General features: G+C 39.6%; 1 protein-coding gene across 2 annotated transcripts in view; it reads left to right on the forward strand.

Moving 5' to 3' along the window:
* Positions 1–15,635, forward strand: part of LOC126281360 (chromatin assembly factor 1 subunit A-like) — a 90,099-nt gene that overhangs the window by 7,548 nt on the left and 66,916 nt on the right. For both annotated transcript variants that reach the window (XM_049980272.1, XM_049980270.1), the window contains exons 4-5: positions 13,173–14,167; positions 14,253–14,404. In XM_049980272.1, coding sequence (XP_049836229.1) covers positions 13,173–14,167; positions 14,253–14,404 — 1,147 coding nt within the window. The remainder of the gene's footprint in view (positions 1–13,172; positions 14,168–14,252; positions 14,405–15,635) is intronic.

Consider the following 15,635-nt stretch of genomic DNA (forward strand, 5'->3'; position numbering starts at 1 on the left):
CTGAAAGTGCAACCTGTTTTTAAAAGAAAACTTACAATGGAAGGGTGGGAACTTTATGTACTAAAATGACCATTTAAATGAAAACCTATGATGTGCAGTCTTACATAAAATGTACAAACATGCTCAACATTACACATATACCACCTCTGAAGATGATAGGCAAGATAAAAACATATTTCAGGAATTCGGCCTTTGCACCTTAAGCAATAAATTCAATAACACCGAATCCGACAAACATGACAGAGGCAGCTATTGATGTACGGCCGACGACAGACAGACACTAACTGCCTAACAAATGCGGACGAGAGACAGACGAGCAAGCTGGGGACGAGAGATGGATGAAGAACAGAAGTAGAATTTAACAAGTAAGTGAAACAACATATCACGAATCACTTAACTTATTAAAACTGCGATGTCTGGCGAAGACCTGGCTCAGCACCTCCAATGCTCTCCCAAACCGTCTGCTGCCAGCCGCTTCAACAGACGCTTCAACAACGGCGTCGCAGCTCGCACTGGCCAGCCTGATGTCGTGGTTTGACTCTTGTTGCTCTCATGTCGACCGCGGAGCCACTACCCCCCGCTATACGGCACGGCCCACTGGACTCACGTGGCAACCTCACATGCGCCAATACTCAAGGTGGACAAGTCATCCTGTGCCGCAGTGCACGACCAACCAACCAATCAAGCCAACCGCCAATGACCGTTGTCCGAGCAACTTGAGCAGACTGGCAGCCTAACGCGCAGACTCAGATGCAGGAACTAAGCCCTGACTGGGTGACCACTCGCTGAGTACTCTTACTGGTGGAGTGGAAAGAGTCTCATTTTGCCGGCTTTCAAGTTTGATCCAAATGATAGACATACTAGCACTCCGACAACAGACAGACACTAACTGCTGCACAAAGGCGAACGAGAGACAGACCAGCAAGCAACTGGTGGCTCAAGACTGATCCAGACTCACCCCAACTGACCAACTGCTGAGCTGATAGCACCCCTTAAATGCACGTGAACAGGCAACCTTTCCCACCAGAGGGAGACACCAAATCTGCAGCTGCCACAGTGGCGTCACCGCCAGAAACAGAGGGCGACTGCTTCACACAACGTGCTGTCGCGCGCTCTTCAAAACAGCAATTTTTACCACGGCTGAGCAGTTTCCTTTGCAGACTGTTTGCATTTCCCCAGTATTCTACCAGCAAATGAAAGCCTGCTACATACTGTACCCACAACTGAGCCTATTTTATTTATTTTTATTTACATGTCAAGTTCCGTAGGACCAAATTGAGGAGCAAATCTCCAAGGTCATGGCACATGTCAGTCCATAAAATTACAACATAAAAGTAATTACAGGTAAAAATAAAATGTTTATGAATCGAAAAAAATCAATCAATAAGTTTAAGTGAATGCAATCAACAATACAAGGATCAGCTTACTTTTTCAAGGAACTCCTCGACGGAATAGGAGGGGCCCCATGAGGAAACTCTTCAGTTCCGATTTGAAGCTAAGATATTTAAATTATTGTGGTAGTTTATTGAAAATGGATGCGGCAGTATACTGCACACCTTTCTGCACGAGGGTTAAGGAAGTCCGATGCAAATGCAAATTTGATTTCTGTCGAGTGTTAACTGAGTGAAAGCTTCTTACTGTAGGGAATAAGCTGATACTGTTAACAAGAAATGACAGTTGTTGTTGTTGTTGTTGTCTTCAGTCCTGAGACTGGTTTGATGCAACTCTCCATGGTACTCTATCCTGTGCAAGCTGCTTCATCTCCCAGTACCTACTGCAACCTACATCCTTCTGAATCTGCTTAGTGTACTCATCTCTCGGTCTCCCTCTACAATTTTTACCCTCCACACTGCCCTCAAATGCTAAATTTGTGATCCCTTGATGCCTCAAAACATGTCCTACCAACCGATCCCTTCTTCTAGTCAAGTTGTGCCACAAACTTCTCTTCTCCCCAATCCTATTCAATACCTCCTCATTAGTTACGTGATCTATCCACCTTATCTTCAGTATTCTTCTGTAGCACCACATTTCGAAAGCTTCTATTCTCTTCTTGTCCAAACTAGTTATCGTCCATGTTTCACTTCCATACATGGCTACACTCCAAACAAATACTTTCAGAAACGACTTCCTGATACATAAATCTATATTCGATGTTAACAAATTTCTCTTCTTCAGAAACGCTTTCCTTGCCATTGCCAGTCTACATTTTATATCCTCTCTACTTCGACCATCATCAGTTATTTTACTTCCTAAATAGCAAAACTCCTTTACTACTTTAAGTGTCTCATTTCCTAATCTAATTCCCTCAGCATCACCCGATTTAATTTGACTACATTCCATTATCCTCGTTTTGCTTTTGTTAATGTTCATCTTATATCCTCCTTTCAAGACACTGTCCATTCCGTTCAACTGCTCTTCCAAGTCCTTTGCCGTCTCTGACAGAATTACAGTGTCATCGGCGAACCTCAAGGTTTTTACTTCGTCTCCATGAATTTTAATACCTACTCCAAATTTTTCTTTTGTTTCCTTTACTGCTTGCTCAATATACAGATTGAATAACATTGGGGAGAGGCTAAAACCCTGTCTCACTCCTTTTCCAACCACTGCTTCCCTTTCATGCCCCTCGACTCTTATTACTGCCATCTGGTTTCTGTACAAATTATAAATAGCCTTTCGCTCCCTGTATTTTACCCCTGCCACCTTTAGAATTTGAAAAAGAGTATTCCAGTCAACATTGTCAAAAGTCTACAAATGCTAGAAACGTAGGTTTGCCTTTTCTTAATCTCTCTTCTAAGATAAGTCGTATGGTCAGTATTGCCTCACGTGTTCCAACATTTCGACGGAATCCAAACTGATCCTCCCCGAGGTCTGCATCTACCAGTTTTTCCATTCGTCTGTAAAGAATTCGCGTTAGTATTTTGCAGCCGTGGCTTATTAAACTGATAGTTGGGTAATTTTCACGTCTGTCAGCACCTGCTTTCTTTGGGATTGGAATTATATTCTTCTTGAAGTCTGAGGGTATTTCGCCTGTCTCATACATCTTGTTCACCAGCTGGTAGAGTTTTGTCATGACTGGCTCTCCCAAGGCCGTCAGTAGTTCTAATGGAATGTTGTCTACTCCGGGGGCCTTGTTTCGACTCAGGTCTTTCAGTGCTCTGTCAAACTCTTCATGCAGTATCGTATCTCCCATTTCGTCTTCATCTACATCCTCTTCTATTTCCATAATATTGTCCTCAAGTACATCGCCCTTGTATAGACCCTCTATATACTCCTTCCACCTTTCTGCCTTCCCTTCTTTGCTTAGAACTGGGCTGCCATCTGAGCTCTTGATATTCATACATGTGGTTCTCTTCTCTCCAAAGGTCTCTTTAATTTTCCTGTAGGCAGTATCTATCTTACCCCTAGTGAGATAAGCTTCTATATCCTTACATTTGTCCTCTAGCCATCCCTGTTTAGCCATTTTGCACTTCCTGTCGATCTCATTTTTGAGACGTTTGTATTCCTTTTTGCCTGCTTCATTTACTGCATTTTTATATTTTCTCCTTTCATCAATTAAATTCAATATTTCTTCTGTTACCCAAGGATTTCTAGCAGCCCTCGTCTTTGTACCTACTTTATCCTCTGCTGCCTTCACTACTACATCCCTCAGAGCTACCCATTCTTCTTCTACTGTATTTCTTTCCCCTATTCCTGTCAATTGTTCCCTTATGCTCTCTCTGAAACTCTGTACAACCTCTGGTTCTTTCAGTTTATCCAGGTCCCATCTCCTTAATTTCCCACATTTTTGCAGTTTCTTCAGTTTTAATCTACAGGTCATAACCAATAGATTGTGGTCAGAGTCCACATCTGCCCCTGGAAATGTCTTACAATTTAAAACCTGGTTCCTAAATCTCTGTCTTACCATTATGTAATCTATCTGATACCTTTTAGTATCTCCAGGGTTCTTCCACGTATACAACCTTCTTTCATGATTAAGTTGTGCTCTGTGCAAAATTCTATTAGGCGGCTTCCTCTTTCATTTCTTAGCCCCAATCCATATTCACCTACTATGTTTCCTTCTCTCCCTTTTCCTACACTCGAATTCCAGTTTCCCATTACTATTAAATTTTCGTCTCCCTTCACTATCTGAATAATTTCTTTTTTTCATCGTACATTTCTTCAATTTCTTCATCATCTGCAGAGCTAGTTGGCATATAAACTTGTACTACTGTAGTAGGTGTGGGCTTCGTATCTATCTTGGCCACAATAATGCGTTCACTATGCTGTTTGTAGTAGCTTACCTGCATTCCTATTTTCCTATTCATTATTAAACCTACTCCTGCATTACCCCTATTTGATTTTGTGTTTATAACCCTGTAGTCACGTGACCAGAAGTCTTGTTCCTCCTGCCACCGAACTTCACTAATTCCCACTATATCTAACTTTAACCTATCCATTTCCCTTTTTAAATTTTCTAACCTACCTGCCCGATTAAGGGATCTGACATTCCACGCTCCGATCCGTAGAACGCCAGTTTTCTTTCTCCTGATAACGACATCCTCCTGAGTAGTCCCCGCCCGGAGATCCGAATGGGGGACTATTTTACCTCCGGAATATTTTACCCAAGAGGATGCCATCATCATTTAATCATACAGTAAAGCTGCATGTCCTCGGGAAAAATTTCGGCTGTAGTTTCCCCTTGCTTTCAGCCGTTCGCAGTACCAGCACAGCAAGGCCGTTTTGGTTAATGTTGCAAGGCCAGATCAGTCAATCATCCAGACTGTTGCCCCTGCAACTACTGAAAAGGCTGCTGCCCCTCTTCAGGAACCACACGTTTGTCTGGCCTCTCAACAGATACCCCTCCGTTGTGGTTGTACCTACGGTACGGCCATCTGTATCACTGAGGCACGCAAGCCTCCCCACCAACGGCAAGGTCCATGGTTCATGGGGGGAGGGAAGTGACAGGAAGGAATATATATATATATTGAGATGCGAGTGTCGAAATACCCAGACTCGTGAACAGAGGTCGACAAGAAGTTCGTGGACTTGCACCACTTACTGCCCTTGCTGCCCATTTATGAGCCAAAAATGTCCTTTTAGAATGGGAAGAGTTACCTAGAATATAATACCATACGACATAAGTTAGTGAAAATAAGTAAAGTAGACTAATTTCCGTGTCGAACGATCACTTTCTTCGGATACTGATCGAATAGTAAAAATGGCAGCATTAAGTCCTTGAGCAAGATCCTGAACGTGGGCTTTCCACAACAGTTTACTTATCCATCTGAACATGTAGAAATTTGAACTGTTCAGTTTCACTAATCATATGCCCATTATGTTAAATTAAAGCATCAGGTTTTGTTAAATTGTGTGTTAATAAACTGTAAAAACTGAGTCCTACTGTGATTTAGCATTAGTTTTATTTTCTAAAAGCCATGAACGTAGGTCATGAATCGTACTATTTGAAACAGAGCCAAAATTGCACACATCCTTTACTAGCAAGCTAGTGTCATCAGCAAACAGGAATATTTTAGTGTTACCTGTAATACTATAAATATCATTTATACAATAAGGAACATGAGTGGCTCCATCACTGATCCCTGGGGCACCCCCACTTGATGGTACGCCACTTAGACCCCCACATCACAGCCATTCTCAGCATTGTGAATAATGACCTTTTGTTGCCTGTTGCTAAAGTAACAGGTGAACCAATTGTGAGCTACACCCCGTATTCCGCAATGGTCCAAATTCTGGAGCAATGTTTTGTGATCAACACAATCAAACGCCTTGGGTAAATAAGAAAATATGCCTAGCATTCGAAACGTTTTGTTTAACCCATCCAGTACCTCACAGAGTAAAGAGAATATAGCATTTTCAGTTGTTAAATGACTTCTAAAGCCAAACTGTACATTTGATAGCAAATCATGTGATATAAAATGATCAATTATCCTTACATACACCTTTTCAATAACTTTAGCAAACACTGATGCCATGGAAATAGATCTAAAATTGTCTTCATTGTCCCTTTTTATCAAGTGGCTTTACAACTGCGTACTTTTAATCTTTCAGGAAACTGACCATTCCGAAAGGAAAAATTACAAATATGGCAAAATATAGGGCTAACATGTGGAGCACAGTACTTTAATATTCTGCTAGGTACTCCATTATAACCATGGTTCATTGATGTTATAGCCACAGGGTACTACGCCTTTTTTAAATGCACAGTTTTATATTTTTGAACATTTAAAGCAAGTTTCCCATATTTCCCCCTCATTCAAATAATATCAAGATCTGAATGAATATTTGTGCAACTTCTTTCCAACAGTACTTCACTATAGATGACTGCATCATCTGTGAAAAGTCTGGGATTACTATGAATATTGTCTGCAAGGTCATTAAAATATAAAGTGAACAGCAGGGGTCCTAATACACTTCCCTGGCACACACCTGAACTTACTTCTACACCTGTAGATGACGTTCCATACAAGATAAGTTGCCGCGTCCTCCCTACGAAATAATTCCCAATCCATTCACAAATTTGGTACTTTCGGTCATAAGTGTAGGTGTGGTACTGAGTCAAACGCTTTATGGAAATAAATAAATACTGTATGTACCATACTGTTTCAATGTTACCCACCTGGATAGCCGTCCACATTTATGGGATGCTGATTTGCAACAATCATGGTTCAAATCCTTCCATTGAATTAACAATGAGGGCCAGTGTTCTGGCATTTTCCCACCTCCCATTAGGTGAATGCTGGGCTGGTACCAAGCTACCTCGTCAGATACACATTACACAAACAATTAGAAGATTTACTAACATTTGCACATAGGATTTACTGTAGAGACACACAGATGGGGTATACACTGATTCTATCCTGGTATTGAACAGAAGATGGATGACCTTTTACTCACCCTTAATTGGGAGTAGCAACAGCATCCTGTATTCGTGGCTTTCAGTATGTCATATCACTGGGCACTAACTGTGGTGCCATTGATGGCGTTAATATATGTCCAGAATTTCTTTTGGTTTTGTGAAAGACTTTTTGACAATGCTCTGCTCATTGAAGGCATCTTGCATTGCTTTGTAGGCAGCTAAGCATATTTCATTCAGTATTTCTTGCCTATAGCCCTATGCTTTGTTTTACATCTATTATACGGTAGCCTTTGTTTCTGGATAAGTTTCTTTACAGTGATTTGTAACTTACTGATTTGCTGACAATCAACTGACACGGATTCAGAAAGCATCATTCTTGTGAAGCACAGGTAACTCATTATTCTCAAGAAGTAATCAGTGCTATCAACAGGGGCTGTCAAACTGGTTCCATGTTTATAGATTTATGAGTGACTTAATTACATTGTGTTCCTATGGAGAATCATCTCAGTTGTGCAACTGGATTCGTGATTTTTTTCCAGAAAGGTCGCAGTCCGTACTAATTTATGGAAAGTTACTGACTAAAACAGAAGTGACATCTGACATTCACCAAGGAAGTATTATAGGCCCTCTGCTTTTCCTGATCTTCATACATGATTTAGGAGACAATCTGAGCAGCCCTCTTGGATCATTTTCAGATAATGCTGTCATTTACCATCTTCTATCATCAAATGGTAAAATGAAAAGTGTGACTCCATCCACACATCTACATCTACATAGATAGTCCACAAGCCACTGTACGGTGTATGGCAGAGGGTACCCTGTACCAGTCTAGCACAAACAGAGTGAGGGAAAAATGACTGTCTATATGTCTCTGTATGAGCCGTAATTTCTCGTGTCGTATCTTCATGGTCCTTATATGCCGTGTATGACTCCTCATCGCGCAAGCACCCCAGTACCTAGCCTCAGAGATTAAAAACCTGTCATGCCATCATAATCGAAACACGAGGTCACTCTTATCTGCTATCCTAACTGTGCCCACTCACAAAACAAAAACTTTTGCAAACTCCTTCTCAGTTGCCGCTGTCCGCCTCTGGAACAAACTGCCCCTTAACTTGAGGAAAATTCAATCTCCTGTTGCTTTTAAGAAGAAGTTGAAGCATTTCCTACTATCATCCGCATAAAATTCTCCACAAAATTAATGTGCAAGGCCAATCCTCTCATCTGTCAAATAGCAAATCTAGCGTCTCCTATCTTGCTCCTGAGATGCCTTCCTCTTCATCTATCTCTATTAGCCACGCAGTCTCCTTTTCCTTTATATTTTCCTTAATTATGTTTGATCATGTCTCTCTCTATTCTTCTCCTCCCTTCACCATGAGTCTCCCTCATACTCCCTGCTGCCAGCACTCCTATCTAAAATCTTTCTCTTCAATAATGTATTCTTCGAGGTGTACCTTTCTAATTGTTTATCTCACTTTTTGTATTAGATGTAGTTCAACATGCCTACTAAAACATATGACTGTAAAATAAGTAGAATGCCTGGTTAGATGTAAGAGAGGGCCTGATGGCCCTAATCTTGCCAGGTTAAATAAATAAATAAATAAATATGTTGGTGATAGTAGAATCATTCAGCTGTCAGCTTCAAATGCTGGTTCTCTTAAGTTTTCTCAACAGTGTTTAGCAAAAAGAATGTTGCCGTTGCTCCAGGGATTCCCATTTGAGTTCCCGAAACATCTCTGTAACACTTTCATGGTGTTCGAACATACTGGTAACAAATCTAGAAGCCTGCCTCTGAATTGCTTCAATGTCTTCCTTCAATCCAACGTGGTGTGGGTCCCAAATACTGGAGCAGTACTCAAGAATATGCCATACCAACAACCTCTATGTGGTTTCCTTTACAGTTGAACCACTCTTTCCTCAAATTCTACCAATAAAGCAAAGTCGACCATTCACCTTCCCTACTACAGCTCCCACATGTTCGTTCCATCTCCTTTCGCTTTGCAACATTATGCCCAGATATTTAAACTAAAAGGAGTCAACTAAATTTGGGTTACATGATAAATCACACAAATCTAAAGGCCATAAATTCAACTAAATACTTAAATTACTGTCGCGAATGCGAATAGCTTACATTAGAACGACCACATAGGCAATGTGGGGAAAGCAAACAAAAGACACTTAGAAAATGCAACAGGTCTACTGAAGAGGCTGCTTACACCATGCTTGCCCACCCTCTTCTGGAGTTTTGCTGTGCAGTGCGAGATCTGCAACAGATTGGATTGATGGAGGACATCAAAACGGTTCAAAGAAGGGCAGCCTGCTTCGTGTTACCATGAAATATGGGAGAGGGCCATGGATATGATATATGAATTGAGGTGGCAATCGTGAAAACAGTTTTTTTCCCTTGTGGCAGGATCTTCTCACGTAAATTCAGTCACCAACTTTCTTCCCAGAGTGTAAAAGTATTTTGTTGTTGCCCACCTGCAGAAGGAGAAGTTTTCGTCATAATAAAATAAGAGGAATCAGAGCTTGCACAGAAAGATTAAGTGTTTGTTTTTCCCACACGTTGTTCGAAAGCAGAAAGGTAGAAAAAATAGGTTGAAGGTGGTTCGACAAACACTCTGCAAGGCACTTAATTGTGAATTCCAGAGTAATCATGTAGGTGTATACCATGGAGAGTCCTTCCCATTATGAACACTTCTACTGGGTATATATCTGTCCAGTGCTTGGTTAACTATTCTCTCAAAATGAAGCCATGATTTCACTACCTGTCGCTGTCCAGTGCTGACAGTTTCAATTTCTTCACTGAGATCTGATGCTACTAGTTTTCTGAATCTAGTTTACTAAAATAATAAGTATTTCTACTTGTTTTAAATGCCCTTTGTACTTTAGTAATCATTGTAGCTGCAACTTCCTCATCATCACTAATACCAGTTTCAATGTGGACATCCTCAGAGAGGTCAGGTTTATTTGTTACCATTAAAGGTAATATATTTCCATCATGAGTGGGTGTTCCAAACCATATTTTCAAACAACTTACGGAAATTCAGCCAGGTAATATTTACACCTGCCATTTTCAAGTTACAAACTGCAACGGACACATGATGTACAAGCATATTTAAAAACTCGGTTCTTAGAGTAATTCAGGAACGATAAAACACACACAAACACACACACACACACACACACACACACACACACACACACACACACACACTGAACACCAAGATGACCAAAGTCAGAGGTATTGATAGTGAAAGACTACAAACTAGCAGGTAAGGTAACACTGACTCTGTCCCTCTGTTTTTTGACAAGGGGGAGAGCAGGATTCCAAGCAGAGCTTAAACAGAAACTTTCATCCCTATTGTCACGTAACGTAGGGTGGCCAATATCCAAACAGTGTTTGGCAATAGCAGAAAATACTTGGCTGCTGTAATCGTGTGTGCCATTTATACTTGGTACATTGGTCCTCAACAGTCCTGATAGTATGATCAATGATGCCACGCCACAGCTACAAGGAATGTGATGTACACCCACCTTACGCAAACCAAGATCATCCTTAACAGAACCCAAAAGCACTCTAATTTTAGATGGAGGTCAGAAAACACATTTCACATTGTATTTCCATAAAATACGGCTGATCTTGTTGGAAGTGCTTCTTGTATAAGAAAGAAAGGCAGTAGACTTTGGTTTTGACTCAGTATTATTATCAGTCACTCGATGCACAGTTGGTCGATAGCGCAGCGCACGTTCAATATGCCTTTCACTGTAAGTATTGTGATGAAATGTAGCTTCGAGGGGCGCCAGCTCAGCTGGCAAAGTCTCAGTGGCAGAAATGACATGTGCCCTGTGTATTAAGGTACGAAGTAACCCTTCACGATGAACCGGATGGTGACAACTATCAGCCTGTAAATAAGAGTCAATGTGAGTATGTTTCAGGTAAATTGCATGTCCCAATGACCCATCAACCTTCCTCCAAACCAAAACATCAAAAAAGGGAAGGCAACCATCCTCTCCCACGTCCATCGTAACACAAACTGAGTTCAGATGTTCCAAAAAGGCATTCAAATTATCCCTACAATGAGGCCAAACAACAAAGTATCAGCAACATACCTGAAGAAACAGGCAGGTTTCAAAGGCGCCGACTCCAGTGCATGCTTCTTAAAGTCTTCCATAAACAAATTTGCTATCACAGGAGACAATGGGCTACTCATCGCAGCTCCATCTGTCTGCTCGTAATACTGGTCATTGAATTAAAAGTGAGTGGATGTCAACACATGTCGCAAGAGATTAGTTATTAGTTAATTCAACACTAAACTAACCCTCAGTTAACCACAATGAATCAGACAGAGGAACATGAGTGAAGAGAGAGACAACATCAAAACTTACTAAAATATCAAGTCATTCAACCACATTCCCTCCAAACGACATAAGAAGTCAGCTGAGTTCCTGATATGATGTTCACATGTTACCTCACCTGCTAGTTTGTTGTCTTTCACTATTGATATCTCTGACTTTAGTCATATTTGGTGGCACTAGTGTTCAGTGCATGTGTGTTATCTTTCCTGAATTACTCTAAGAACTGAGGTTGTAAATTTGCTTGTACATTGCCTGTCCAATGCAGTTTGTGCCTTAAAACAGTGAGGTGTCCTCCCGCCAAAATATCAATGGTTACTGTAGATATTACCTGTCTGAATTCCCGTAAGTTGCTTGAAAACTGAATATGCCAGGAGGAACTTGGGTCTCATGTTGCGGGTAGTTTTCAGCATATTTAGTAAGGTTTCACAGGATAGTATGCATTTGGTTGAGTTACATTTATCAACATTTCTGTGGTAGATTAAGACTAAAACAGACAAATGAATCAGTTGCATATTAGGCCATCATGCAGCCATGCTTCAATGAACTATTTTTCTGTCTTTGTGAGTTTGATTTTAAATAAGCGTAGAAAGAAAGATTGTAGTTGTGAACAAAGTGCGCGCGCGCGCACACACACACACACACACACACACACACACACACACACACACACACACACACTGTTATGTAAATCATATTAATCCTGATGATGTAATGTGAATGCACCTGACTGTATGGGTGTGTCTTTGAAACATGCAGAGACAAACAAGGGTATCGGTAAATATTACTGACACAGTAAAATATCTCCATTCAGTGTTATAATTCATAATTGATGCCTTACAAATAATAACAGTAATTTACTAAAATTATTTGTCAGTTAATTCTGTTGATTACAAACACATTGTCACGTGAGAGTTGAAGAATGCAAGGCTGATACAAACTCTTAAAGTATTATCAAGTGTGCAGAACTCTCTCAATATTTTAACATTAAGTCACTAAAGTCAATGTCGTAGGTCAGATAACTTGGCATGACTTCAGAGAAATTGGCCAACTTAGCAGTTACATTTTTGTGTTGTTCGGTTAAGTATTAAGGTGGATTGGTACCCCGGTAATGAATAAGGATCAAAATATAAGGTTACTTTAAATCTTAAATTACGTCACAAGTCCTCGACCTTGCTCCTGTTAGAATTCTATATAGCAAGGCCATCATTTTAGACTGTTTTAGGGGTGGTGCATCTGCAGTTGCCATAAATCTGCCCTCTCCCTTACACATAGTCCGTGCTGGTGTCATCGTAGATGTAATTCTGGCAGTCACAATGCACAGGCATCTGGTGTTTGGTCAAAACACTTCATTATACTGTCTACTTAACTGCCATTCTGTTCATTACAATTTGCTTACAAATATGTTTCCTTCTTTCATCCCTCACAGAAGTAACTCTAATTGTCTGTATTAAAAGTTTTTATGTGGGGAGTTTACTTCATATGTGCGTCCTACTGCGGTTGTCTCACAGTTGTACATGTGGATGCCATTTGATATTTATTGGAGGTATACAACTGTACTTTCCCTGAACAGGCATGTATTAGACAGTTCATTCTCACTCCTAAATTTGTTTATAGTAAAGGCCTTCTACTATTACCATCAATAACAATTAGCCTATCAAATTATGTCTGGTATGTTAGCTTATGATACTGGGGCACTCATGACACTCACAGATCTAAAAAAAATCCCATGAATCACATGTCGACTGATACCAAACAGGTAAGAGCACTGACTAACTATGTAGCATGCAAAACTCAAATACAATACATTTAGAATCCTTCATGATGTCTTCAGCTTTACTAGTAGCATAATGAGTGGCCCACAAGCTCCTCTTGCAGGCTGGCTTTCATCATCTTTTGTCAAAAAAAATTGTAATTGTTGTTTAAATATTTCAATTTCATTTCTGTTTTGTTTCCTTTGCAGCACGTTTGCCATTTCAAGTCTTGAGTCCTGTTGTGAAACCTGCAGCTGATCAAAGTACAAAGAAAAAACGTAAATTGAGTGAAGAAGGTGATATTAAAGTAGCCAAAATTGTAAAGTGTGATAAATCAGATGTCCCACTTGAAGCAAAAGAAAATGTGTGTGGTTCTGTTAAATCTGAAAAGAATGAAAATAACTGTAAAATAGCAAAGTCACTAAAAGAAAATGAACATTCTACAATAAAAGAAGATGAAAAGAACTGTCTTGGCAAAAAACATGATGGGCATGAAAATTCTGTTGACCACTTAACAACTAAAAATGTAAAAAACCCTACTGATAATACAGAACCTTCTCAGACTGAAAACTCAGTAACTCAAGACTGTGACGCAAAGACGTCTGATAAGGTGGTAATAGACATATGTGGGGAAGATAATTACACTTCTGCTAGCAAACCTGTTGACTCAGTAAAGATCAAAGATAGCACAAAAGCACTCGCGAGTGCAACTGTTTCTGCTCAACAAAGCGATTGTAGGGATCAAAAAGTTGATAAGGCAGAATCTGACACTTTGATTCATGATGGCACCGAAGAAAAGACTGACAAGGAACTGGGAAGTTCAAAAAAACCTGATAATGAGGAAAGCACAGAAAAACTGGAAAACGAGGAAAGTTTAGAAAAACATGAAAATGGGGAAAGCCCAGATATATCCGAGAAGGAAGAAAGTTCAGAAAAATCTGAAATTGGCAATTTAAGTGTACAGAATGAAGATGTGACACCACTGAAACAACAGAAGGATGATAGTGACTCAGGAAGCATCAAGGGAAGCACCGAGAAAAAAATGAGAGAGAGAAAATCTGGGAAAAGTCTGTTAACACCCAAGAATGATAAGGCAGCTACATCACCTGAAGTAACACCAAAAGCAAAGAAACTCACCCCAAAACAGCTACAGAAGCAAATGGAATCTGCAAAGAAAAAAGAAGAAAAAGAGCGGCAACGTTTGGTAATTGCTTTATGTAGAAATGTTATTTATTTATTTGTGTCAGATTTTGTGATGTGTATTACCAAAAAATAATAATATTTTCCAGGAAAGGGAAAGAAAGAAGGCTGAAGAAAAAGAAGAGAAACAAAGACAGAAAATAGAAAAAGAAGAACAAAAACGAAAGGAAAAAGAGGAGAAAGAAGAACAAAGAAAAAAGGAGAAAGAGGAGAAAGAGAAAAAAAGGCTGGCAGAGCTGGAGTAAGTTACTTATTCTTTTCTATCTCTAAAAATAAATTTAAAGAGGGGTAATATTTGTTACACAAAGGATTTTTGCTGATGTCTGGTTGCTACTATCCTCTCATGTGTCACCTGTGCTGCATAGTTAAAGTAGTTAGTTGCATGTTCCGCTGTATTATTATTATTATTATTATTATTATTATTATTATTATTATTATGTAAAGTGAGTCAGTTTTCTTGGATTTTTGTCCTTGGAAATACGCAGAAGTTTAAAGAACAGGAAAATCACCTGTGCCTCTGCAAGATTGTATTGTAGTAGATAATGAACACCATCCTTAGATTGTCACTAGTCAATAACAGTTGTCCTAGAAAAGGCTTTATAATTTGGAAAAATGTTCCACTCGCCACATTTCAAAGAAACAGTTCACTTATTTTCTAACTGTGCTTTGCCTTGAATAGGGAAGTTGCATTTCAGATGTGAATAGCATTATGTCAATGTTATGCTGTGGATTTGTTCAACAGTTGAAGAGTGCAGGAATCAGTAATGTTTTTTCTCCCAGTGGTCAAACAGGAGTGTCAAACGATTCTTTCTTCCTCTGTCAATGCAACAGTAATGTCAGTTCTAAGTACCTTACCAGTTGAGTCATGTGTCTTGTCAATTCTCATGGATATATCTACAGTATGACAGCTGTCATGAATTCTTTTCTTGATTTCTTTTAAACAGAAAAGATAAAATTCCAGTTTTAAGTCATCAAATGCTTACAGTCCTGTGTACAGGAACAAATTTGGCTGGGATTCTTTAACTTAGTGAAAGGTATATTCAGCTACAATTAAAGTTTTTCACATGTCCATAAAATATATCTTTTCTGAATTAACATTTGATATGCTAGCAAATGTTTGTAAAAATATTCGGTTTGATGCTTTTGCCCTTCTAGGTGATGGTCACTTCATAGTGCACAGTTTGTAGGCACTACACTGGTATCATGAATAGGTGCAGGAAATAAATGTCTAAGCTGTTCAGTGTGATCCTTTGGACACAATGTCACTGTAATTGATTTCCTCTGTTTATTTTGGCACATCATATAAGACCACAAAAATCGTAGATGGATGTTTTCCATACAAAACGGCATGCCATACCATTTGCTCTAGTACACCACCAACTCCATTAACAATGCCTTTTCCGTGAGCTTACTATATGATGTATTAAGCTAATATTGTATGGAACATTGTCACTTTAACCACAATAGGTTTA

The sequence above is a fragment of the Schistocerca gregaria genome, chromosome 7 (assembly GCF_023897955.1).
Source record: "Schistocerca gregaria isolate iqSchGreg1 chromosome 7, iqSchGreg1.2, whole genome shotgun sequence".
NCBI lineage: Eukaryota > Metazoa > Arthropoda > Insecta > Orthoptera > Acrididae > Schistocerca > Schistocerca gregaria.